The 26,672-nt window shown below is 42.9% G+C and overlaps 1 protein-coding gene across 1 annotated transcript; it reads left to right on the top strand.

Moving 5' to 3' along the window:
- The first annotated feature begins 14 nt into the window (after positions 1–14).
- Positions 15–26,672, top strand: prkcea (protein kinase C, epsilon a). The gene is made up of 15 exons (XM_031843056.1): positions 15–1,221; positions 11,561–11,624; positions 16,123–16,288; positions 16,375–16,409; positions 17,063–17,151; positions 17,459–17,588; positions 18,306–18,448; positions 18,696–18,798; positions 19,354–19,544; positions 20,727–20,900; positions 20,995–21,149; positions 21,544–21,682; positions 21,854–22,042; positions 23,942–24,088; positions 24,901–26,672. The coding sequence occupies exons 1-15, from the start codon at positions 877–879 to the stop codon at positions 25,048–25,050; spliced, it is 2,220 nt and encodes a 739-aa protein (XP_031698916.1). The 5' UTR covers positions 15–876; the 3' UTR covers positions 25,051–26,672.

The following is a 26,672-nucleotide window of genomic DNA, read 5'->3' as shown; positions in this document are numbered from 1 at the left end:
CGGCAGCGCGGGTGACGCGTTTTGCGCATTTCCTGGAGCCTGCGCTCACTCACGAATTCAGGAGAGAGCGAGAGGGGACGGGAAACAGAGGGCGTGCGCAAGGACCGACAGGAGAGAGAGAGCGAGAGAAAAAAAACGAACGGGAGCGGAGCACCGTGATGTATTTGGGGTGCTCGTGAGTCCCAAAAGGACTGCATTGAGGGGGCTAAAAAGGCATTGCTTTCCGAGAGCACGCGCAAATATCGCGGTACCGTGAGGTCGAAGCAGGGAGATTATCCCAGAAAAGAGCGAACGAGGGTCTGGGAACGGAGCACCAATCCCGGATGGCTAGGCGCGGCTGCTCGCGCTCTCTCCCACCCTGACCCGGGAGAGACACGCAAACACCGTGGGGACGCTCCGGGGCTTCACGTGAAACCCAACCGGAGCTCGTAAACCCGCAACTCCCCCCCCTCCTCCTCCCACCACCACTGCTGTTTTAAATCTCGGCCTGTTTCCGCCGAAACGGGGAGCTTGTGTGCCGCACGGGACCGACCATAAACAAACAAGGCAGCCGCTCGGGTGGGAGTGTTCAGCAAAGCGACCTCTGAAGGGTGCGAGTCTGCGTTGCTACTGCGTTTTTCAGCCCATTAGAGATCAGCTGTGCTGTAAGCGTGCGTGCGTGCGTGCGTGTGTGTGTGGATAACACAGTGTTCAGATATGGCTGTACTACACTGAGAGTCCAAGGAGCCAGCGGCATTATGGGATGTAACAGGACTGTGCAGTGACCCCGCTCATTGGAAGGAAACACTCTTGTGTACAGGAGCAGGAACAGGCAGACCAGCCTAAACACACACACATTCATCCTTACACACACACACACACACGGAGCCTGCAGCCATGCCTGTGTTCAGTGGCCTGTTGAAGGTGCGAGTGTGTGAGGCGGTGGACCTGAAGCCCACACCTTGGGCACTGCGTCACGCTGTTGGGAAGAGCGGCTCCTTCCTGCTGGACCCTTACCTGGCCCTGAATCTGGACCACACTCGGCTTGGCCAGACCGCCACCAGGACCAAGACCAACAGCCCTGCCTGGCACCAGGAGTTCTGCACTGAGGTCCACGAGGGAAGGAGTCTAGAGCTGTCGGTTTTCCACGATGCGCCCATCGGATATGACGACTTTGTGGCCAATTGCACCATCCAGCTGGAGGATCTGCTGCAGAACGGGACCAGGCACTATGAGGACTGGGTATGTGTTCGATGTGTGGCCATTTCAGTATGTCTCAATTACCCTCCGAGCATTCGAGCAGAAGTCCTCGGGGTCCCCACAGTCACAGGTCTGCATGTAAATATGTGAAGAATGTGTTTGTGCAGGTGAAGCAAAATTTGCTTCCGGACCCTGAAACAAACAGGACCCCCCCAGTCTCTGCACCAGCCCTGCTGTTGCATTGTTTGCATTGCATATTTGATGGTGCTTGTGGTCACTTGGAGGCATCGGGCAGAAAATGCACAGCGTGCAGTTTGCTCAGTGTCTCCTAGCAGCAATATCCACACATTTTATAAAGTGTTGAACCAAAACCAGGTTGTTTTTAACGTATGCACCCAGGAAATGGACTAATTTGTCCATTTACTGCTTCACAAACGTCATTCATTTACACACACGCACACACACAGACACACACACACACCTGACTGGGAGCTTCGCAGCACAAATACATAACCAGTGAGCACCTTTGGGGGAAGCTCCATGCCTTGCTCACGAATTGGGGTGCCCTAATTTGACTTTTTTTCTCTTCAGGGACAGATTCTGATCCCTCAACTCTGGGTATACTGATACTGAGTACCGATCCGATACCATTGACGTCGATCCCTAAAAATTCAAAATCTATATAACTGGGATGAACAAGACAATGTTATTATGAATGAGTGCAACTTGTAGCAAAAACAGTGGATTCCGTAATGACGTTATTGAATGAAGAAACTGTATTTAGTGTCACTTCTGGACGATAACCAACCCCTCTAATAACTCAATATTGAGGCTGATAAATAAATCACTATCTCAGTTGTTGTTTATAGCGTTTAGTACTTTTCTTCTGCAGCTTCCCGTCCTCTATCTGTGACGAAGGAGCTGTTTGGACTTGCACCCGATCCGATTTGGGCATCTCAGGTCCAGCCTGTTAGTCGTCCTTCCTCCATTCCTCACAATCTTCATGGTGTGCCCTTGTCGTTCCCCCTGCAGAGTCACATGTGTAAAGCAAACACACAAACAATGTTGTGCGACTTCACCATAACCTGGTTCAACGTCTTCAACAAGTTTCCACTCACTGCATGTTGACAGATGCGCGCGCTGCAGCTCAGCGGCGGGAAAGACTCCTTTCATTTGTGACGGGTTCTCGTCAGTTATCTCATTTGCGTCGGGACTGCGACGTCGGCCGGCCACATGTAGATCTGTATGTAAGGGGACAAAGTGCCATTTGTTTGGGGTTTTAACATGTGATCTTGTTCCACTTTGTTTTATTTTCGTCTCGCTTTACGTTAGATGAAAGGCCGATGAAGGACAAGCATTCTGGGAGCTGTGGACACGCATTTTTAAAATGTGTAGCTTTAGCTCATTACCAACAAAATACATACACTTTACTGTCGACCATTTTTCAAAGCGTAGTTAGTCAGTAGTTTCAGTTTATGCAAGTACACAAACAAATAATAATAAGATGCTTAATCAATTGCAGTGAATGTTAGTTGTGCTTATTACAATATTATTACAATTTATTCTGTCAAAATGGCACGTTTGTAACTGTCTTGAAAACTCCTCAACTCTGCTCTCAGCCGGATTAACATATGACTATGACATAATTTACAAAAAGAGAGGCAACAAAATGTTCATTGAGGTGAGTTTCCGATCTCATATTTGAAGTCTTAAGAAGCTCATTTTCACTCTGCAATGCTGCTACAATGTTATGAAGCTTTGCTAATAATGAATTGATACATAGTTATGTAATCCTACAATGTATCTGTATACAATTGGCATATAAATAGACACACACACACACACACCTCGTCCCTCAGCCATCCAGAGTGAGGTCAGAGCATATGGATCACTGTGTTGATTAACCACATCCCATTGACCAGCCAGCCGGCTCATCGATACATCTGCCTCACAGTCCCTCCCACTTCTATTCCGTCCCCCTCCCTTCATTCCTCCATCACTCACCACTTCTGCCTCCCGTGTCTCCCTCGTCCTCCCCACTCCAGCAGTGATTCCCCTCTCATCTTCCTTACCCCCCCCTCCTGCCTTCATTTACCCATCGTCCTCCACCCTTCCTGCCTCACTTGTGTACCTTGCACTCCTCTTTCATCTGCTGCTCCTACTTTCATTTACTCCTCAGTCTGCAGTGACGGATGTAAAGTTCAGACTCCGGTCAGTTCAATCGATTTTTCCTCTTAAACATTATACTCATTTATGTGTATGTTTTAAAATAAGATTTGCGGATAAAAAGTGGCAAAATGGCGTCAATTCTGTCATTTCAATTTTTTTTCCAGGGTCTAAGGTGACATCTTCAAATTGCTTGTTTTGTCCGATCCAACAGTCCAAAAAACAAAGATATGTCTACAATGAAAAGAATCATATATTATCAAAATTGTTGTCATTTGCCGAATGATCTACTTGTTTCAGCACCAAACTTTAGCCATGCCGAGCAGAGATCGTCCACCACTTTGGTCCAGACTAAATGATCTCATCGGCTGTTAGATGCGTTGCCATAAAAACACAGATTTTGTTGACCATCATCGGGTTTGATACTTTGCTTTATGATAAATTACTTGCAAAACGAATGACATTCCCATCAGCTTCAGCTGCACTTTGTGTTTAGTGCTAAATAACATGTCTGCATGCTAACATGCTAACCTAAGATGGTGAGAATGGTAGAAATCACACTTGCTGAACAGATCAAAGCAGCCTCAACTAGTTCAGGTATGCTGTTAAGATGAACACTGAGGCTTGTGCATCTCAGCTCAGTCCTTTTTCACTTCCTCCTCCCTTCTCGTCTCATCCCACCATCCCTCTCCTCTCACCCTCTCTCTCTCTCTGCTTCCACTTCTCTTTTGTCTTCCACCACCTCTCCATGATACACCTCCTGTGGACCCGAGCGCTGTGGGCCAGGCTGCCGCTCTGTGCCGGGCTGCTGCTCTGTGCCGCCGGTGAAATATTAACCAGGCTTTGATGCTTATTAATTGTCCCACTCAGTGATTGAGATGCTCTGTGGAGCCCATCCCCATGGAGACAATGACAGCCCTCGCCTTGGGGGGGGGGGGGGGGGGGGAAGGGGAGGGAGAGAGAGAGAGAGAGAGAGCGAGGGAGAGAGGGAGAGAGAGAGAGAGAGAGAGAGCAATGTTTAAGTTGTTTAAACCCAAATTTTTTTGTGTAATAACTTAAAACTTCTTATGGTCGAAGTCACTGCCATAACGTCACTAGTTCAAAGCTGTTATATTATCATAAATGCTAATATTGACACAACATATCTTTTATTGATGCACACAGTTAAGAGCAGTAATTGCCCTTTATGTAAGCTATCATATTAATCCAAATCATTCTGCCACGTATACTGTAATTTAGTTGTGTTTTCTCTACATAAATAGCCTGGTTTAGTCCACTTTATTTCTGTTTTTAAAATTAGTCTTTAGGGTGTAAAATATCTTCAATTAAGGTTTTTGAAAATGGCAGTTCCTAGAAGTTAAGAAAAGGGAGATTTGGGAAGGTGAAAGAGAAATGAAAGTACACACAAAGGAAAGAGGAGAAGGCTGTGGAGAAGAGGAAGATGGTGATGAGGGAGGGAGATCAGGAGATGAGGTGTAGAAATAAACCGTGTGTACATATAAATAAATCAAGCTGGAGGCTGCTGGGAGCTTCTAAGACATGATGACCATGCAGTGTAATGTTTCCTCTCAGGGACACGGACCACGTCAAATGTCAGCCAGCCACTGTTGGACACTTGGCATCAACACACACTCACATGCTCATACTTACAGCAGCCAGGATTAATGGCAGGACTACAATAAGAGGCCAGCCCCCATCCTGTTTTTTAGTGATTTGTTACCAAATGACCGATACAAACAGTGTAAAACTTCTGTATTTGTAGCTGAATTTATTATGTTAATGTTAATATTTGATTGAACTGTCAGCAATGTTGACTTTGTAACAACTTCTCGCCTTTTGTAAGAAATTCCCGACTCTGAATTACAGCTAGTTAGTTGATGTGATTGTTTTTTTCCCCCATTTGGCGGCCCATAATTATGATGTACTATATGATATTACTTGTCAGTTTTTGCAATGCGATACCACGGTAAGCATTGGTCACCAATTGGTATGCGAAGGCCTGATCGCACCAGCATTTAAAATGGCTTAAAATCACATTTAAATCAGTTCGTTACCAGTGGATCGGTCGAAGTATCTTCACGGCTCGCTAATTGTTAGCCGTTAGCTCACCAGCTACAGTAGTACAGTAACTACGTCACCAAACGTTTAGCTCTGAAAACACAGGTGGATGTCTAGGCCTTCACTGTATTTGTTGCAAAACATTTTTTTGCCATGTAAAGTGAAGTTGAAATGATCATATCATCATATATTATCACTAGCCCGTTCCCTCACCGGGACCAGTTGCATGACATCATAGGCTCCACCCCTCAGTGACCGGCTGGTTAAGTAGTACAGACTGGATTTAAGATGCCCTGGTTCCACCGTGACAACACACACACACACACACACACACACAAAGAAAAGATAAGCACGGTGCTTTGCCCACTGATGCCAAATCAGGTCAGCCTTTGGTGTGTGTGTGTGTGTGTGTTTGTATTCTGGAGGGTGTTTAATGCATGTCTGTGATAGGCAAGAACATTTCTTATCTTTTGACCAGCTAGTTCCCTTTTAAAATAAAGATTTGGTCAATTTAAGTTTTTCTCAGGAAAAGTTCTTCTGCAGACTGATAATGTAACTGAAGAAATATTTTTTTACTGCACCTTTTTCCTCTTTTAATTAAACAAATTAAGTTTGTGTCCATAATTGATACGAACTTGTTCAATACTATTTTGACACAGAGTTGAATTTATTGAAAATGATTGCAATCGGAATCCCAACATGGTGAGAAACGGGGCTTCCTTCGGCAGCGTGAGTCTTCATGAGGGGTGTTTTCATTTAGACAGATCCAACGGCATTGACTGTCTGATCTGCAGCGGCTGCTCAACAGGCCGTCTGCCGGTCCATCTGGATTTCTCACACTCGTCCTGGATGTGTGTGTGTGAGCTCTAAGATGACTGAACAGGAAGATTTGTTCGGGAATGTTCTCTTAAATCAAATTCTCCTGTCTAGTTTCGACGCTACTGGACCGTTGGACCCGTCACTCGTGGCAGGGGGGGGGGGGGGCCTTGTTGAATCTCCCCCCTTTCACCACCACCGCCACACAGATCAGCTCCTCTTACATTATTAGCCATCTGTGATGTTACATTAAAGATGCATGACTCCCATGTTGTCTCACTCAGCATGGGCCTCCTGAGTGTTTCTGCAGGCGGACACGCTCACACACCACTGAGTGATAGAACGAAGGACACACACACACACACAGAAACACACATGTTATTGTGTGAATGTCGTCGAATTCTCTCAAAGCCGAAATTTGTTATTTGACAGATGGATGTGGGAGGCTGTCACTGAGACTAAACGCTCCTGAGAGAGACGGAGAGAGCTGTCTGGTTGGACAGATAGCGAACTAGATGGACGAAGAGTGGGAGGGGGTTAGCTCCACAGTATTGATATAATACAAGCTTTGAGTGCCCTGTCTGCTTGTTTGAGTGCTTCGCTGTGCTGCTGCATATGGTGTGTGTGTGTGTGTGTGTGTGTGTTTTCATTCTGTCAGAAGTGTGTGTGTTTCTATGTGCGGTGAAGGGACGAGCGCAAGAGAGTTGAGCTTGTATGTGTGTTTAACGCTAACCTCCCTCCGAAGTCCATTTTAAAGTCCCCTGACACACACACACACACACACTCAAGCTTCTTGTATTTGTGTGCGCGTGTGATAGGGTTTGTGAAGTTCTCCGTCTCCCTGGCTGTATCGGTGTCCTAATTGGACTAACAAGATTAAGGAGGCGAACTAGATTCTCCAGCTCTCTCCTCCCGCCATCTTTTGTTGTCGGGACGGTGCAGCTCAGTGCTCGTGTGTGTGTGTGTGTGTGTATGTGTGTGTGTGTGTGTGTGTGTGTGTGTGTGTGTGTGTCTGCACACTGCAGGTTAAATCCAAGTCAAGTTACAGTTCATTTAACAGGGGAGGTGATGTGGATAATATCTTCTGTCATTGTATATGTCATTCTATTAGTGCTATTTAACTATTAGGCCTTAATCCATTACTGGGTTGATCGGAAATAAATCTATAATAATAAACAATTTGCCCAACCCTGACCTGAAATGATCAGACTTTTGCACCATTAAACTATTTGACACACCTTTGTCAGGCGCAGTTCAACCCCCAGTTGACTCGATGACATTAAAATGCCTGAGGGATGTTCATTTTTACAATAGTACATGTGTACTAGTATTTGTTTTGTCCTGAATTACCTGCTGAAGGGTTGGGCTTAATGACATGGGTTGTGACAGTTGAAATAGAGACAGGTGAGCTGAGAATCACAGAAAGGGAGACTGTAAGTTGATCCCAGTAGAGTTTCTCACGGCAGACATGTTGACTTTTCAGAGCAGGAAAAGCACAGGTGTAACTAATGACATTAGAGGAGTACTTTACCCACAACATGGCCATCAGTATATCCATTACTCACCCCGTGTTACCTTGAATTCAGCCAACTTTATTTTTCTCTCATGCCTCCACAGTGAACAGAAGAATTGAAGTAAATTGGGCTCGCTCAACAACAGCAAAACATCCGTTTACAAACTCTCACTCAACTGGTGCAGTGTAGTCCAAGTCTTATTTATCCAGTCGTATGCGTCTTCTAAAACTTTACCATTTAAAACACTTTGGACAAGTCCAAACTCGCTGAGCATGCGTGGGACTATTTACGCAGAAGTCTTTGTTCGTGGAGGCAAAGTTCTCTTGACACATTCAAGGAAACACAGGGTGAGTAATTACACAAGTGGTTCATTTGTGGGTGAAGTATTCCTCTCTTAATGACAGCATTATTAGTATTATTTCTTTAGATATCGTGGATTCTTTTGGCCATTAATCATGTAGTGAAAATGTGGTATTGTGACAGCCCTAGTCCCAAATATAAAGCCCAGTTATTGTGGATGTCGGCTCACTGACACCAAGACCAGTGTGGAGCTGTTGTAAACCACAATATTCCTGCCTAATAATCTGCTTCTCTGTCCATTAATCACTTACAAACGAACGTACAAATATCGGTGGTTATCACAAGAGCTTTAATAGCACTTGCTTGCTCTACATTATCTCATTTATTAAACACGTACATTGATTCTAAAGTGATTTTCACTATTTTAAAAGCTCCCACCAAAAAACATTACAGCAGCACTGCAACCATAGAAACGTCTGTTGCTAGGATACACGGTCACACTGTAGTAGAACGGTAACCATAGAAATATCTGCAGAGTCAACGTCATCGTCGGATATTTGAAAAATAAAAGATTTCTTTCTTCTGACGTTTCTGAAACGGTCACATTCTCGTGTATTCTTAACAGCCAGTTGTTCGTTTCTATGATATCTCCACTTAATTCATGTTCTGTAATCCATCAGGTCAGCCTGTCATCCTGTAAGTAATCATTGCTACGCTGGCTATACGGAAGCCTTTGGGATGGAAGCATAGAAATCATAGTGGTAATATAAATAAGCCTGTGATTATAGAGGGTTACATCTGCATTGCCTGTTTCAAATAGCGTACTGTGTCCTCGGTTCTACTGGGTTGTTTTACTCTAAAGTGTAAATGCAGTAGCTTACTGGGATGCTATTCAACACTGGCGTGGTTTCATCTTCAAAAAACACAAATCTGTGTCGTAGTAATTCTTATTGATTTTGATAGAAAATTGCGGGCTTGAAGGCAACTCGCTGCCCAAGTGGCCGGTAATTGGTGATGTCAGAGCAGTGCAGTTTTTTTTTTGGCGGGCATGCCTACCTCAGGATGCCCGAGCACTAAATCAATGATGATGCTGTCTGTTTTGCTCCACTCTGTTCCAAATCACTCTCCATCTTTTTAGCTGAAATCCCCGCCGAGATGCACCGTTACGCAAGAGGTTACATTTGGGGATTAGCACATCAGATTCATTTTCAAGGGTAGACATCAAGAATGCAACGGCGTTTATAGGTCACAAATCCCATGCAGTTGTTATGTGTTATACATGCTATAAAAGGATGATACTACACGTATGAGCATCTGTGCTACATTCTCTGTGCCTTTTATTATAGCTTTATTAGCTTCATATTCCTTAACATAAGGGATGCAACTAATGATTATTTTCATTAATGGCACCCTGCAAAGCTGATAGTTATTACTTTATAAAATATTTTATTTGTAAAGTACTTCTTTTTTAAACAAGTGTTTCACAGTGCTTTTAAAAATACATAAACCCTATAAACACTTACACACTACCCTGGCTCTAACACCACTTTTTCATCCGAACATTTTAATGTTAGTTATCTAATTAAAATAGCTTGATTGAAGTGACAACTCCAGCATAACTTTGCCTCAACCCAGCTGACGGAAACGCACCTCAGTCACTTTTTTGGCACTCAAAAAATTAATGTCACTCTTGTAACATTAATTTTTCCCTGTTTATTGAATCCAGCTCAAATAATCGTGATCAGGCGATTATTTAAATGATTAAGACATGTCGATTAGTTGCCAACTTTATTTTCATGCACCAAAAAAGGTAAATACAGCTGGTAGCATTTTACTTCATTGTTAAGGGAACAGGAAATATAAGTAAAATACAATAAGTATGTTATAATCTGTGAAAGGGACCCACACTACAATAAGAGATATCCAATCAAACACCAACAAAACATCTTCTCTTCTAAACGCAGCATCTTTTTTTCCCCAATTGTGTATTCACGTTATTCATCTGATAGCAGCACTCATTTCAGCGCTTATGACTGAGGCGCCATACGATCTGTCATACGAGTCCTGAGTCCTCTTCACGTGATTGTGTGCCGTTGCTGCTGCCTCTGCATGAGATGTATGCAGCGTATCTGAGGCCGGTTTCTGTGCGATCTTTGTGTCTCATGTTCAGCAATGCATGGACATGTATATGTGTGTGTGTGTGTCCCTGGCTGTGTGCAAGTCTGACTGTTGCATAAGAGGATCTGCTGCTGTCCCAGAGCTTAACTAAGGATTTAAACCTCTCTTTCTCACTCTCTCTCTCTCTCTCTCTCTTGCACTCTCTCTTCTTGTGTCGTCTGTCTCTCTGGCGCTCTCTGTTGCACTCCCTCTAATCTCTCCACTTGTATATTGAAGGGGGGGGGAGGTGATGTCATTATTTGTTGAATAAGTCTTGTGCGTATGCAGGTTGTATGTTTGCTTATCGAGTATTAATTATGTTTCAGCGTGAAAATTGTTCTGTTCCCAGAATAAATTAGCCTCCATTTTGATGTCACCTGCTCAAACACAAAGAACTTATTATGACCGGTAATTCAAGATGATTCCATGATTAATACAAATAAATAATTAAATATGGTGATTTGATCAGCTTTCATTTATTTCAGTTGTGTGTAATGTATGCCATGTACTGTATATAGAGGATTCATGGATTATAACTCCTTCAGTTAACTACTCCTTTTTTACTCTGAACTTCTCCGGGAGAATAACACGAGAAATCAATTGTTACCATTTAACAATTTTCCTGTTGACACAGAGAGGACTGGACTCGCTGGTGATCTAAAAATAAGAAGGGTAGATGAGACTCCACAAGCATTACTTTGTCCAACATGTAATGCTGCAAATTTGTTGGCTGCAAACTCCTCACAGCACAAGAACATTTGGTCAGGAAAGCTGATTTGACTCTGTTGAGTACTTCATCTGGTTAATAGTAACAGAATATCCGCTGTGATAATATCCAGAAAGTTAATGTTATACCTTATTAATCTCTGTATGAAAATGTTATCCACCCTGGAGCAGAAAGGAGAAATGGAACTGTTAAATGATTGCAACACGATAGGTGGATGAATACATCATAGGTCACCTGTAATCATTAAATGAACTGTAGCTCCATCAGTTCCAATTACTTTAGCTCAGGAGGTAGAGCAGGTTGGCCACTAATCGGAAGATCGATGGTTCAATCCCTCCAGTCCGCATATCAAAGTGTTCTTGGTCACGATACTGAACCCCGTATTGCTCATATCAACTTCACCGAGTACGTTGAGCGGTCCACTAACTTTGTGTATTCCTGCTTTCTCAAGCAAGCCTTGCAGGAGTAAATGGGGTCTACGGTGATGATGGTGAGGATAGAAATGAACCCATTGATGAAGATGGTGATGAGAATGGTGGGGGGTGAGGGTAATAGTAGTGAAGATAATGACCTCTTCCATGTGCGCTGCGTTCACTGTCCAGCTCACTGATTTTCTTTCTGTCTATCTCTTCGTCTGTCGCAGATTGACTTGGAGCCGGAGGGGAAGGTGTACGTGGTCATCGATCTATCCGGATCCTCTACTGAAGGTAAAACCACCACACCAACACACTACTTTACCGGTGAAAGGAAAGGTTTTACACATTAAAACACACATGCACGCACGTAGGCGTGTTTTGGTGGAAAGTACAGCTTTAGGTAAAGTTGAGATGGTGAACATGTTCGGGATCAGCTGCCCATTTACACATCCAGCAGACTGAGAAACATTAGCATTCAATAGGAGTCGTGTTTCTTGGCACCTGACAAAAGTTTGGGTTTTGCCCAACTCTTGTGGGAAATATCTGTCTCTTTAGTTTCTAAGTGTGTCAAAGCTGCCTCCTGTGGCCGACAATGAGAGCAGTGAGAGTGAGCCAAAAGATTACAGTTTTCGGTCGTAAAAAGCTGATCAATTAGCTGAAAGATGCTTAAAACGCTACGTAGAGCTGAACGGAAAACACAAAGTCAGAGATAGCTAATTCTTTGTGGGTTTGTAACTACATGTTCCCTCTTTCACATCACACATTGTCATTTGACCCGTTAATGATACAATAATAGTGATTATTGCGGCTTTACCCAAGTATATTTTGGCGTGCATTAAAAACAACTAGATAGCATTCAATTTGTTATTAAATGTACTAATTATTGTTCTCTGTCATGAAAGTAGCAGGAGTTACATTTTTCAGTAGTATTGCATGACAAATAGACCTGTAATTTGAATAAAAATGTAATTTAAAGCCTTGTAAAATTTTGTTTCTCCGTAACATCCCTTCAGGACTTATGTGGTCTTGTTGTTTTACTTTACGATCAGCTTCCTTTACTGTTTTGGTTCACTCTCACGGTTCTCAGAGCCTCGTTGTTCGGCCCCAGCAGGCAGCGGTTTTCAATGAAGAATCTCTAAAAACCCACTGTACACCACCTGCTCAGCACCAAACGGCAGACAAGCACAGTTAGAGACTAGCTGGTGAACAGAGAGAACTATTTATCAGCTAAAAAGAGTCACATATTTTCCCTCAGGCGTTGGTGGAGACCAAAAACAGAGTGAAAAGAGAGTGAATGTTGTTTTTTTTATATTTATTCATCTGGAGGACACAAATATGACTCCATAACAGTTGGAACTGTTTGATAACATGTTCACCATATCATCTTAAATATTGTTAACATGTTATTATTGTGTTCACTACTTGTTTCTGACACCCCAAAGTGGACAAAACATCACTTATTGCAGGTTTAACACAAGACTGACGCCATAGGCCGGTTTCAAGGCACCCCGGCACATCTCTGAAAACCAATTTACATATCTCACAAGGCTGACAGCCAGTCTCAAGGCACCTAGAAGCAATGCATTGTGGGACAGTTCAGTATGTGAAGTAAGCTCACGTCTCATTTCTTGTACATATCACATACCATGCGGTGTGAATGCACGGCGTACTCAATTTTACGTCAATAGCACGGTTAGTATGCGATTACAATGGAATGATTGTTTCCTGTTTTCCTAGAAAGTTACATAACAGAATTCATAGAACTTTCTCCTCCTCTCTCTTGTTCTCTATTTCCCTCTCCTCTATTTGTTTGTACTCATTAAACATGGAAACATCTCTCTCAATTAGCGCTTTCCGCACACACACACGCTCAGTCACATGCTGCCAGATAAGAGTGGTTTTCACCTGCACCTGTGTATCTTCACACCTGGTTATAAATAGAAACAGTTCTCTGCCTTCCAAGAAAAGGTGTGTATATATATATATATATATATATATATGCGCAGCAGTTATATTGCAGCAGTATAGTTTCTCTATGTAAAGACGGATGAAGAGAGCAGTAGAGGGTGAAGAGAGAGGGAGTAGATTCTTAAAATAGTAGGTGAGATTGAGCCACGGATTACACACACGCACACACACACACACATACACATACATATGCAGACTCAGGCATCAGAGTCTTGCCGTCCTCATCGATGATTGGACACTCTGTGGTGACCTCACGACCCACTCCCCACCCACTCCTCAACTTCCTCCCTGAGTTCAGCTGGCACGAGTGCTCGTGATGTTAATGTATGCTGATAAAAACAAATGGAGTGTGTGTGTGTGTGCGCGCACGTGTTTGTGTGTGTGTGTGTGCGTGTGCTGATAGGAGGGATGGAGAGATGGAGGGTGAGAAGTAGAGGAAGAGGAGGTATTTTTAGCAGATTTTTTTTTTTTCCCCTGGTGCAATCTGTTCTCTGCAGCTTTAGAGGCTGGAAAGAGTTGTTCCTCTCCTCTTTTCCCATCTGTTGGTCTCGGGAAGCAAATAAAGACAATAATCTGACCTAATCTGACCATCTGCAGTCTCTCCCTCTCTGTTTCTTCATCCTTTTTTGTTCCCTTTAAATCTTGTATTCACTTTCATCAAAGCTTAAAAGATAGCCTTCATGAATGAGCAGTTAAAAATGACCAAAGAAATGTTGTTTTTAAGTTCTTCAATGCAATATATTTAATGTATCCATGTTAATTACCTTTAACAAGCATGTGCTTAGAAATTAATGACATAGATTCAGTGCAGAATTTTAATTAACTACAAATTGATCATATTATCACGATATTGATAATGATAATTACAGCTCCGACGATTCGTCGTCGAATAGATCAGTCGAACTATTTTGAGAATCAGATAATAGTTAAAGTACCTTTTCATGAAGAAATGGCATAAAATGCTGTTTTCAGCCTCTCAAATCTAGAGACTTTTAGATTTTCTGTTTTTATATCATATTTAACTGAATATCTTTGGATTTTGGACATTTAAAGACCTTGGACTTTTAGAAACCGTGTGTTATTCATCTTCTAGTGATGGAAGATGAAGAGCTTGATGAATGTTTCTTAATTAGTGAACTACAGCAGAACACTTCATCAAAATGGCTTTGTGATAAATAAGTAATAAGAAGTAGTATCCTTCTGGCAGAAACAGTTTTCCTGCGATCATCTTTAATAGTTATTTTGTATCTACATGCTGGAATCTGACCCACCAAATATCTGTTGAGTCAATCTTTGCATTTTAGTTTCATTTGTTGCATATTTTTTGATGTTATTAGAACATTTAAGTCCATCCACCAATAGTGCACAGGGGGATCTGTATCACACATTTTAAATTGTGAATTTAATGTTGCTGTGACACAAAACAAGACAAGTATTACAATCTTAATGGGACTTTGTTCATATCTATTCACAGTCTTATTCAGTATTTTAGGAGGGACTTGAAGTGCCACTTATACTTATTTAACTTTACTTATTGCTGCCATTTCAGAAGTTCCAAAGAATAAAAAAGTAACACTTTTAAAATGTTATAATTTGAAATTATTTAAATTTTCACAGATGTATCCACAATCGTATCCATATTTGAGGAGCCACTTCGACTGTCACTTCAACCTCATCTACTTCAAACACCTCAAAGCACTTAATTAAATATTGCACACACGTATCAATAATAAGAAAATGTTGTTTTAATCTTAATAGATTTTTGACCACAAATCTATCTGCGATCGCTTGAGAAGCAGATGGATAACCGCCACGGTTGTATTGCTGTTCATTTTTATGTCACATTATGTTTTTTTATCACCATCTGTAGTTCAGCTTTTTTTCTTCCTCTCTGCCTTCGCTGTCTGCTCGTCTTCTACACGTTTCTGTCAAATCTGAATTTTCTGTTCGTCCGTATGTGTGTGTTTATTGGACGGCCGTCATTCAGATGAACCAGAGTACGTCTGTCTCACCGACGAAGGCTCCTAACTGTTGTTATACCTCATGACCCCTCCTTGTCAGCACGCCTGTGTGTGGTGTGTGTGTGTGTCCAGGACAGATGGATGATGTATTATGTAAAACAAAGTGATCCCAGTAATGGCCTGTTAAGCTGTCTCCCCCCCCTCTCACCGACACCACCATCACACACACACACACACCTACTCACACACACACACACACACACAGTCCCTAGACAGCCTGTCTGTAATCGAACTCAACAGTAACCACATCTATAACGCACCCAGGAGAGAGATGGGGGGGAGGGGGGGTGTTTGAAAGACAGGCAAACTAGGACAGGAGCGCAGAGGGAAGGAGTGTGTGTGGGAGTGAGCATGGAGGTGGTTCTCTTGTCTGAAGATTACCCTCGGAAAGCATTTATCTTTCCGGGGAGATGCAGCGAGGAAGGGAACGGCTGGTTGGATGGTGCTCGCTGAGGAGGAGTATTTTAATATGCTGTCCTTCGTTTTATTGCCCACACATGAAAGTATAAATAGCATGCACACGTACGTATGCATAGGCATCTGGTAGGTGTGTGGTGTTTGTGTGTGAGGAAGAGTGAGGGGGGGGGGCGAGGAAGATGAGAGGCCGTTGAATGATTAAACATCTCAAGCAACATGATGCAAATCATCCGTATTTGTTTAAAGCGTCTCAGAAAGTTAAATATATTAGTGGTAAGAAAACATCACTCTAAATTCGCTCAGGAACACAAATGTTCCTACATTTATTTTCAGGGATTCATTTTCTGTTAATAAACTTGTGTGTGTGTGTGTTTACCTGACAGCTACGGGGACCAATGAGAATGAGGAGCGGGTGTTTCGAGAGAGGATCGGCCCTCGCCGGCGACAAGGCGCCGTCCGAAGACGCGTCCATCAAGTCAATGGACACAAGTTCATGGCCACCTACCTGAGACAACCAACCTACTGCTCACATTGCAGAGATTTTATCTGGTAGGCAACAAAAACACATATTCGACCCAACGTACCTGCTGTTATGTTTGCTTAAACCAACCTCTCCTCTCTGTGTGATCCGATAGGGGCGTGCTGGGGAAGCAGGGATACCAGTGTCAGGGTGAGTACTTTTCTCTGGCGGCTTCCAATTTCCCTGCACATCATTTATTATTTAAGCACGAGAACTCAAGAGGGATTACATGTTGCTGAACGACCGCTGTGATTTGGTCTCAAGCCACCGTCACCCAGAGCCACAGATGACCTGCATTACACCAAGAACATCTGCTGTTAAAAATGCTCATGAACATCGCTTCAGTTTTACATTTTCTTAGCATGTTTTCTTCAGTGGATGCAAACTTAACTCATTTGTTGAGGCACTTAATTGCTGCTCAGGAATTACAATCATATCACAGTAAGCCCGCCCTAAAGCATACTCCACAACATTCTTATTATTCCATTGTTTAAGAACGTTTAGATTGCACTGTTACATTTTTATATTGACTTTTAAAGTGGGTCAGTCACATTCAGCCGCTACCCGACCCCCTTAATAAGGTCAGTGTGGGCTTGGATATTAATTCAGTGTATCAAATCGATGCTTCACTAGTGCATCAGAATCACTGGAGAACATAACTTTTGTTCTTCCTGGTCCATCTTATCTCGGTGATATCATCAGTGTTAACATACTTATTATCAAATGTTATAGGCCAAACCAAACTTTATTCGATAAGTTTTAACAACATTCGTGAACACCTCATGTTGATGTCGTGCTTCCAGTGTGTACGTGCGTCGTCCACAAGCGCTGCCATGAGCTCATCATCACCAAGTGTGCCGGGATGAAGAAGCAGGAGGACACACCTGAAGAGGTAAATGCAAACGGCACACATGGAGTATTGTTGGTAGAAATTAAAGATTTGTTTAGAGATGTTTAGCTCAGAAGAATATGTCCTCTTTAACATTTATTATTTGTTGAAACACACTTTGAATCATGTAGGAAAAACTGAATATGAGCACCATTCAGATCTTTCGTGAATAAATCCTTGTTACTTAAGGTAACGTGTACACTGTGTACTTGAGCCACATGCATTATTCCTCCGATAATGCTACGGTGACCTCTTTGTAACACTGTGTCTGTGTGTGTGTGTGTGTGTGTGTGTCTGTCTCCCTCTGTAGGTGGGCTCACAGCGGTTCAGTGTTAACATGCCCCATAAGTTCAGTATCCACAACTACAAGGTCCCCACCTTCTGTGACCACTGCGGCTCCCTGCTGTGGGGCCTCATGAGGCAGGGCCTGCAGTGCAAAGGTGAGTTCATGTGCAGTGGGGAATTTATAGTGTCGGTGCACACGGGATGCGTTTAGAGGTGCTTGTGTTTTGCAACTTCATTGAAGCCTAATTGTGCATATATTTAAAGTCAAAGGCTTTGAACAAAGAAACACAAATGTTTCTGGAAATGTTAGTTAATCTTATAAAATCACTTTAAGTCACAATGAAATAAAAAACATTCTCGTTACAGTTTAATAGTAAATGCCGACACATAGATTTGTATCTCTGCCAAGAAGGATATACATGTTCTCCGTTGTGCAGAAGAAGGGAATACTTTTTGGATTCTTATAAAGAATTTTGTAACATTCTGTATCTATACAATATAAAATATAAAATCTATAAATCTATATACAGTATATATATTTAATTAATGATTTTAATAATCGTTCAATTAAGTAAAAAAGGAAGCTGCAGTCTCTCAAATGTGAGGATTCTGTGCTTTCCTCTGCTTTATAAATAATTTGAAATGTAATGTAATGAATTTATCTGAAATAATTTAAATATTTGATATATTTACTAAACAATGTCTTGAGCAAGCAAGTAGGGTTTTACAGTCTATTGATGGACACCTTCTGATCACTACTGATCACACCTTCCAGCACAGGCAACATTTAAAAAATAATTCCAGTGCTTGAGCCAGAAAGCCTTCCTGGGTTTAACCTGAAACCATTTCCATGTGCTTTTGTTATCACGCAGTTTGTAAGATGAATGTGCACAGACGGTGTGAGACCAACGTAGCTCCTAACTGCGGTGTGGACGCCCGAGGAATCGCTAAGGTCCTGGCCGACCTGGGAGTCACGCCTGACAAGATCTCCAACACCGCACAGCGCAGGAGGAAGGTAACGAGGACGATGCTCCAGTAACAGTGGAAACCTCTGTGTTCACATCTGTCCAGGTCAAATTGATCACTATAAGCAGATGGTTATGAGTATTTAAAAGTCAATTAATTACAATCATAATTGAGAGTAAGAATTGTAAAACAATGGTTTTCTGAGTCACACACTTAAACTGAGAAACAGAGATTCAACTCTCCGATTTAAAGAGTTCAGCCCAAAGGAACGGTCATGTTTGTGTCTCTCTCTCCAGTTGACTCCAGGGCAGGACCCTCCCCAGTCTCCTCCTGAGCTCTCCCAGACTGAGGACAACAGCTTCAGCCAGCCAGCTGTCCCCACCTCCCCCTCACAGCAGGGTAACACTGAACACAACACACACACCATCAGAAAACACAGATTTGACACAAACAGGCATTTCAAAGCCCTTTGATATGCGTTCTTAGCAGCATGTGGTTTTACTGTGTTAATTTTACCAGTCAGAGGTAGTATTTCCATTTCAGGAATAATATTGTTGCTCCTTTTAAGAAGTAAGTAGTTGAACGTGTTATTGTCCTTGTATATATAAGACTAAACGTACATTATCTAAGTATTATCCCCCACCGCCCACCACCAGTTGCTTGTCACAGTTAGTCATCGTCCTCTCACACTTTGCAAGCTGAGAAATGAAAGTTAACTTTCTCTTTGTGGAATGATTCCCATTTTTGTTTCACGGAGCCAAACATTGATGAACAACAACAACACTGCTGCTATTTAATCACCCTGGTCAGAGATAATGTAACTGAGTCATCACAGAGGATGTGATCATCATTGAACAGTAATCAGTAACAAATAATGAGCAACATTTAAAAAAAAAAAAGACAGTCGGCCTGTTTTCACTGATGTCTGATCTGCTTTTCCGTTGACACCCACAGACTTGGCACAGTTAGATCGCCTGCAGGACGCGCTGTCACTCGACCAGCAGGGACCCCAACACTCCCCCTCCATCACCTCCTCTTCCTCCTCGTCCTCCTCCTCGGCAGGCAGGGAGAACGGACAGATCCAGAGGAGGAGCCTCAAGGACTTCAACTTTATCAAGGTTCTCGGCAAAGGCAGCTTCGGCAAGGTGCGACGACACAGTGGAGGCGTTTGACAGTGTTTGTTTGTTTACTGCGCATTATGTTCATAATTGAAACAGGGTGTTTTTTTTCGTTCTTTTAACACCCTGTTCATCATGGCTCCCATTATTCATAGGAGACGTCAGTGTAATCAGGGACCAGAATAGAACAATTCACATGTCAATTATGTTGTATGGAGGCAGCTTCTTTTACACATTTCCCTTTCACTGCGTACCATACCAAACAGTCAGCCACACCTTTTCCTATCATTGCCTTTAGTTTGAAAACATTAACAAACTAAATGGTGAAAGATCGCTCATGCAGTAAGGGGATAACATTAAAGCTGCACTAATCAATGGTTTTATATTAACTGAGCCTTTTAGCATCTTTCAGCTCATTGTTTTGGTTGTATGGTTGCAACTTTACTGTTTCGTTGCACTCTCACCACTCTCGTTAGTGTTGTTTTTCTGGCAACAACAACAACAACAAAAAATCTCTGATGAACTGATAAACACTACCTGAACAGCCGACGTGTTTTCACATACTGATGCTTTGTCAGGACCCCTTGGCGTCAGTTAGGTTCAAATTACTTTGTAACTAAAGTTAAATTTGAAACTGACACAAACAGCTGTTTGTAACACATGTCGGTTTCCCGCGGGACATGAACAGCGGCCTCTTGGTTGAAAGTCCTGTGTTTGTTTGACCCACTCACCCTGTGAGGTTATTTCTGATCTTCATTCAATCACAGTCCCGGAGAATTTTTTTGAGAGTCTAATGACGCTGCGGATCAGTTTACATTGTAGTTACTTAAAAAAGCCCGGTGCGTCTCATACAGGGTGTCTTGTGGAAGGGTATCGGATGCCGAGGGGCCTGACAAAGCGTCGGTAGTTGACGCTCTGGGAATGAGAATGGGCGTGAACAGCACAAAGCAGCTGACAGATAAAATTAGCAACTAGCAGCTGAACATTTAGCAGCTAAAGTGGAGACCGAAACGTAACAAAAAGTCCAAAGCCATCCCAAGTATTCAGGTGTCTTGTTTTGTCAGACCAACAGACTAAAACAAAAAAGATTTCCAGTTTAATAGTAGTTTTTCACTCTGCAGTCTCGATTTGACAAAGGTCTTGTAATGCTGATTTCATACAGAGCAATAATTTCCTCCCTGTCTCCTCCATCTTTTATCTGTTATCCAGGTGATGTTGGCGGAGCTGAAGGGGACGGAGGATGTTTACGCTGTCAAAGTTTTGAAGAAGGACGTGATACTGCAGGACGACGACGTGGACTGCACCATGACAGAGAAGCGCATCCTGGCCCTCGCCCGCCGACACCCCTACCTCACCCAGCTCTACTGCTGCTTCCAGACACGGGTAGGACCACCAAACAGCACACACACGCATGCAGGTGTGATAGCTCAACCCTGTTTTCTCCGTCCCATACCTCTCTTTTTCTCCCTCTCTGCAGGATCGTTTGTTTTTTGTAATGGAATACGTGAACGGAGGAGACCTGATGTTTCAGATTCAGCGATCCAGGAAGTTTGACGAGCCTCGCTCTCGTTTCTACGCCGCCGAAGTCACCTCAGCCCTGATGTTCCTGCACCGCAACGGGGTCATCTACAGGTAAACGTCCCCGGTGTTGTTTTATGTGTTTCAGCTAAAGACACTCTGAACTGCTTTGGGAAAACTAGAAAGCTAGAAATATCAAATAGATTCTTCATAATATTCAGATTCTGTCTTGTTTTAGAGGTGAATCCTCGTTGGAGACTCAAGAGATTTGATCAATTATTTGAAGAACTCGTGGACTATTTAAGGAATTTCACAAACGATTATCTCACAGCAACATGCTAGACTCTAGAGGGTGCATGACAACATGTTTCACACTTTAATTGCATTTCATGGTGATTCTCACATTTTTTTATTTTACATTGCATGCTCACTTCTCTCAGCGAGTCCAACTGTTACGGAAAGCAGATGGTGCTGATTCTCTCTCGGTCCGTCTGTCTTTGTCTCTCAGGGATCTGAAGCTGGATAACATCCTGTTGGATGCAGAGGGACACTGCAAACTGGCGGACTTCGGCATGTGCAAAGAAGGCATCAAGAACGGAGTGACCACCACCACCTTCTGTGGCACGCCGGACTACATCGCCCCTGAGGTGAGCTGAACTGTCCACAGGCCGCTCTGGACTCCGGTTTATTCTCCCTCGGTTCTTCTGTCGTCTAAGTACACTTACTGATGTTTCTTAATCTAGTCCTTGTCACTGGTGGACCTGTGTTACAGTATTTCCTGTCCTCCATGTTGAACCGTGTCCTGTTGTTGGATTCAGATTCTGCAGGAGCTGGAGTACGGAGCCTCTGTGGACTGGTGGGCCCTGGGGGTGCTGATGTACGAGATGATGGCCGGACAGCCTCCGTTTGAAGCCGATAACGAAGACGACTTGTTCGAGTCGATTCTCCACGACGACGTCCTCTACCCCGTGTGGCTCAGCAAAGAAGCCGTTTCCATCCTCAGAGCGGTACGAGTCGTCTCTGCAGCACGACGCACAACATTTCCTTCGTTTGATTATTAATTAGAGTTTGAAGAGTGCATATCCTCTTCTTCAGCAGGCGCTCGTAGGCGTCCATGGCGAAGTGAAAAACACTTTGATTTTGAATCTTAATTCAGTAGATTTCGCCCCAATCATATAGCGTACAGTATGTGTTTTGTTATTTGTTATCCATGTACATTTAAGACTTTTCTTTACCAAATTAACATCAACAAAATCTTTCTGTTAGACAGAGTTTAGACAAAATCATTCAAAAGAAGATTTTCTGAAAAATAAATACACAGCGATTCTTTAAAAACCCAGAAGGTCGTTCAACAACATTTACAACTCTTCTGAAGGTACTGAAGAAAATATTAGATGATAGAAAGTCACTTCAATGTGGAGAAATATAACTGATAGTGAAGTCCTTAATGTTTGGTTCATAACTTCGGCGAGGACATTTTCATCCCCAGCTACCATCTTTGTTTGGATTAGATAACAGAGCTGGGAAACATTTCTATGATGCAACAGATGGAATATCTTTTTTATCCAGATGGTCAAAAAATATTCAAGAGGATTCTTGAAATACATCAGAATGTATTGCTTTTTTTTCTTTCCTGTGACTTTAATCTAATGGTAGCACATGAGAGGCACAAACTAGGTTACATATAACTGTTGTTTCAACACTATTTAAAAGGCTAGATTCTATTGTTTAAATGCTTTTGGAACAAAGGTTCAATGAAAACTAGAAGCTCACCTTTCAGCCAGATGTAACCAGGTGTCAACATGACTTTTCACCTTCAAATCACCGTGCTGCATTACAACATGGATGACTGTGACCTCCAAAATTTTTACTTCATGCAAAAAGGTTTCGCTCGAGATTATCAGGCGTTGCACTATCATTCATGTTTCTATCGTCAGAGCTGCACACGAACAAAATGAAACTCATTCAAAGTGCACTTAACACAGAGGTGTTACGCTTCTCTTTGCTCTGATACCAAGCAGAATAAAAAGAAGTCAGTCAAAGAGGTTAAAGTAATAACAATGCGATCATAAAACCAAAGTGCTCTTACAATACTGAACAGGCAGCAGAACAAAAGAGACGCGGCTTTCAGTCTCAGTAAATAACACCAGCACTCTGCTGACCTGTTTCATCACTCCGCCACTACGCCTCTTTGTTTGTACCACAGAGCCATTAATGCCTCACTCTATTATTAGCACTGAAATGCTTTTTGCTCAACCCCTCGTTCTGCTTCTGTCCTCTTCATTTTATGGAGGAAACCACAGCTGAGGGTCCTAAAGGGGGTTGGTTTTCAGACTCAGACCCTTATGTCTGTGGGCGGGCACGGCGTAAACGTAATAGAGTGTTCTGATCAGACTGAACACATTCTTTTTGTCTATACGGGGGAATATGCGCGTCTGAATTTTCACTGATGCGGAAACAACAGTGAAGTCTTTTACAGTTAATATATGTCAGTGGGAATGCAGCCTACCTGGACTGCAGACGAGGAAATGGAACGCAGCTATTTTCTGGGGAGCTGCCGAGATCTGGACGTGATTTCAGACCTGCAGAGCGATACAAGTAAACATGACATAAACATTGCGGCTTAAGCGACTGTAGGTGGGGAATTGTTTTGATAAACAAGGTCTATTTTGATGCGTTTTTAATGCACTCTGGCACCTTATTCACACGCAAAATAGAGCTACATGTCTACATGAAAAATGTAAATATGTCAAATATATCAAAAATGGTTTACGTTCCAGATTAATTAATTAATGAATTGTGATATAAATATACGTTTAAATTCCTGCCTGGCCCCTTGGAGCCGGTCCAAAATGCTGGTGAAATTGGAACTCAAAAAAGTGTGTATTGTGTGTGTTTGTTTGTAGTTCATGACCAAGAACCCGGCGAAGCGTCTGGGCTGCGTGGTGAGCCAGGGCTGTGAGGAGGCCATCAAGACCCATGCCTTCTTCAGAGAGATCGACTGGGTGCTGCTGGAGCTGAGAAAAGTCAAACCGCCCTTTAAACCCCGTATTGTAAGTAACACACACACTACACGAGCACACACTGTTTTATTGACTGTGACGATCTATTGGTTTCCATGTATTCATGGATGCATGTATTCTACATTTAAGGCTATTAATTTAGTTTTTTACTGACTGAATGTTAATGCTCCAGACATCCAAAAGATGTTGTTGTCTTGCTGCAAGAACACTCAGTTTACAGTAATACGAGGTCCTCTTGTGGTGAAAACAGTTTACAAAACATTTAGTGATGAAAAGAAAGAAGGAAAATATAAATAATATCTCAATTTTACTCCTTTTAGGCTGTATTTGATTTTGGTTAAGTTCATGTATGGCTGCAGTTGTGTAGTTGTGAAATGCTCCTTCGCCAGGATGCTTTTCCGCTCGCTTATACTGGTCTGTGCGCTCGTATCACGTGGACGTGCCAGATTTTTGTGGGTTTTGAGAATAATTAAATCGCACAAGTTACGCATGTACGTAGCGGTGCGCAGCGCATGACGGACTCAGACGCCACTGATTATGAAAGAGCAGGTAGGGACTGATCCAGTGTCACTGAGGGTTCGAACCAAATCATGTGCTGGTGTGACCAACTGAGAAAGTTTGTAGCACCAGTGCCACCAGTGGAAAAGTTAAAGTCTGGAGCCCTGGCACAAGTGTGTGTTCTCTTCACAGTAGAGGCAGTGAGTCTCAGTGGTCAGAAGGTGTCGCTCTAACGTCACTTTTGAAGCACTAGATTGAAGTGAAGTTTCCTCCTCTGACGTCTTTGCCCTGTGTCTGTGTGTGTGTGTGTGTGTGTGTGTGTGTGTGTGCGTGTGCCTCTGCAGAAGACCAAGCGTGATGTGAATAACTTCGACCAGGATTTCACCAAGGAGGACCCCGTGTTGACGCCCACGGACGAGGCCATCATCCGACAGATCAACCAGGAGGAGTTCAAGGACTTCTCCTACTGTGCCCCCGAGGAGACGCAAACCTAACACACACACGTATCCAACAACACTAAACCTGACACGCATGTATGCACACATCGCTGACATTCATACATGTGTAGAAACATAAATCCCTTTACAAAACACATGCACACAAACACGGCCACTCCTTTACTTTGAAGCTATTGGTTGTTGTTACTTTTTTGAATATTCTTTACTTGCATTGTGTTGTTCTTGTTGCCTGGGTTAATTATGAATATAAATATGAATATGACTATGAATATACACAGCTGCACATGCTCTTACACACACACACACATCCCCTCGTTGCACACTTTTAATGTAGATTTACACACGCACTACAATCCCACGTTTTAATCCAAGACAAACGCGCTCACTGCACATGCTCAGACAACCAAAACACACACACACACACTTACTGCTTCTCTCCCCCAGCACCAGGACTGTACAGTGGGTGCTGGGTGCAGAGGCCTGTATATTGCCTGTGTTGAGTGGCTGTATTGTGTCGGTATTGTCTGCTAGTAAAGGAGAGTCGTGGCGCATGGACAAGCACCCTACCTGTTATTACTGTCCTTATTGTGGAGCAGTTAGGGCCAAATATTTGTGCAATACCCTGACTATCAATATATTTTATTTGTTTCTTCAAGTGTTATTTTTGTCTTTTCTTTTCTCCTCAAAATGTGTGTTTTTTGTGTGTGTGTATGATTGAACTCTCGTGCTCATCATGCTCCTGTCTCGTGTGTATAAAGTGAATGTCGAGCTTACAAGTTACAGGCTATTGAACTAATTATGTGGAGCAGAGTGTTACAGGCGGCCTGTGTAGCAGCGTGAAGCCCGATTTCCAGCTATTTCATCCATCTGCTAGTTTCAGAGTCTGTCCCGCCAGTGAGAATGTGCTGACCCGTGGGCGTTTTTTTTTGTTTTTTTTGTCGTGAATGTACATATTTGTAAGTGCGAATGCGTGATTTTTCTTTCTCCCTGTCTGTGTGTGACTTTTCGTCCTCAGTATTTCTGTTTCTATAGTTACCATCAGTGTTTTCAGCCCCCCCCCCCCTTTCCTTCCCCTCTCCTCCAAAGCACCAATTCCCCTTTCCTGCCTCCAGCAGCCGTCTCGCTCAGCCAAAACCACTTGCTTTTCTGACTTTTGCTTTTTTTCACGAATGGCTTTTCGTTCTTATTGCTCTCTTTCTTTTTTTTATTATAGTGTTTATTATTGTAAAGTGTATCTGGAGGAAACCTTTGTGTATAATACTATAACTAAGCTATCATAGGTCTGTTACAGCCGGGCGAAAAAGAAATGTGGAAAACCAGCAGCTGAATTACCTCTCATTTCCAATACACACACAAGCAAAACACCAGATACAGACTCTCTCCTTTGCCTCCTCCCTCTTCTTCTCACTCTCTTTCTGACAAACACACACACATGCACACACAGAGGAGGACTGTCGTCGCGTGTACTGTACAGTGATCTGAATGAAGGTGAGCTGGTTGCTCTGTGTGCCGTAGAGTCGGTGTGTAGTGAAGCTTTGTGCACCCAGGGGTAGGGCTGTTCCTGGTCACACTATCTTACTCTGTGCCAAAATGTAGTGCAACAGCCGGGCTAGTCCTGTCTGGTCTGATTCCAATAAAACACTGAGCTGTCTACATCA

This window comes from Anarrhichthys ocellatus, unplaced genomic scaffold, assembly GCF_004355925.1.
Source record: "Anarrhichthys ocellatus isolate YVR2014 unplaced genomic scaffold, GSC_Weel_1.0 scaffold4, whole genome shotgun sequence".
Lineage (NCBI taxonomy): Eukaryota > Metazoa > Chordata > Actinopteri > Perciformes > Anarhichadidae > Anarrhichthys > Anarrhichthys ocellatus.
Note: the sequence above shows the minus strand (reverse complement) of the source record. Positions and strands in the feature narration are given on the sequence as shown.

Excerpts from the sequence above, each read along its gene's own strand:
- prkcea (XM_031843056.1), top strand. The coding sequence starts at position 877 with ATGCCTGTGTTCAGTGGCCTGTTGAAGGTGCGAGTGTGTGAGGCGGTG. Across the intron at positions 11,625-16,122 it reads ATCCGGATCCTCTACTGAAG|CTACGGGGACCAATGAGAAT; the intron begins GTAAAACCACCA and ends TTTACCTGACAG. Across the intron at positions 18,799-19,353 it reads CACCTCCCCCTCACAGCAGG|ACTTGGCACAGTTAGATCGC; the intron begins GTAACACTGAAC and ends TGACACCCACAG.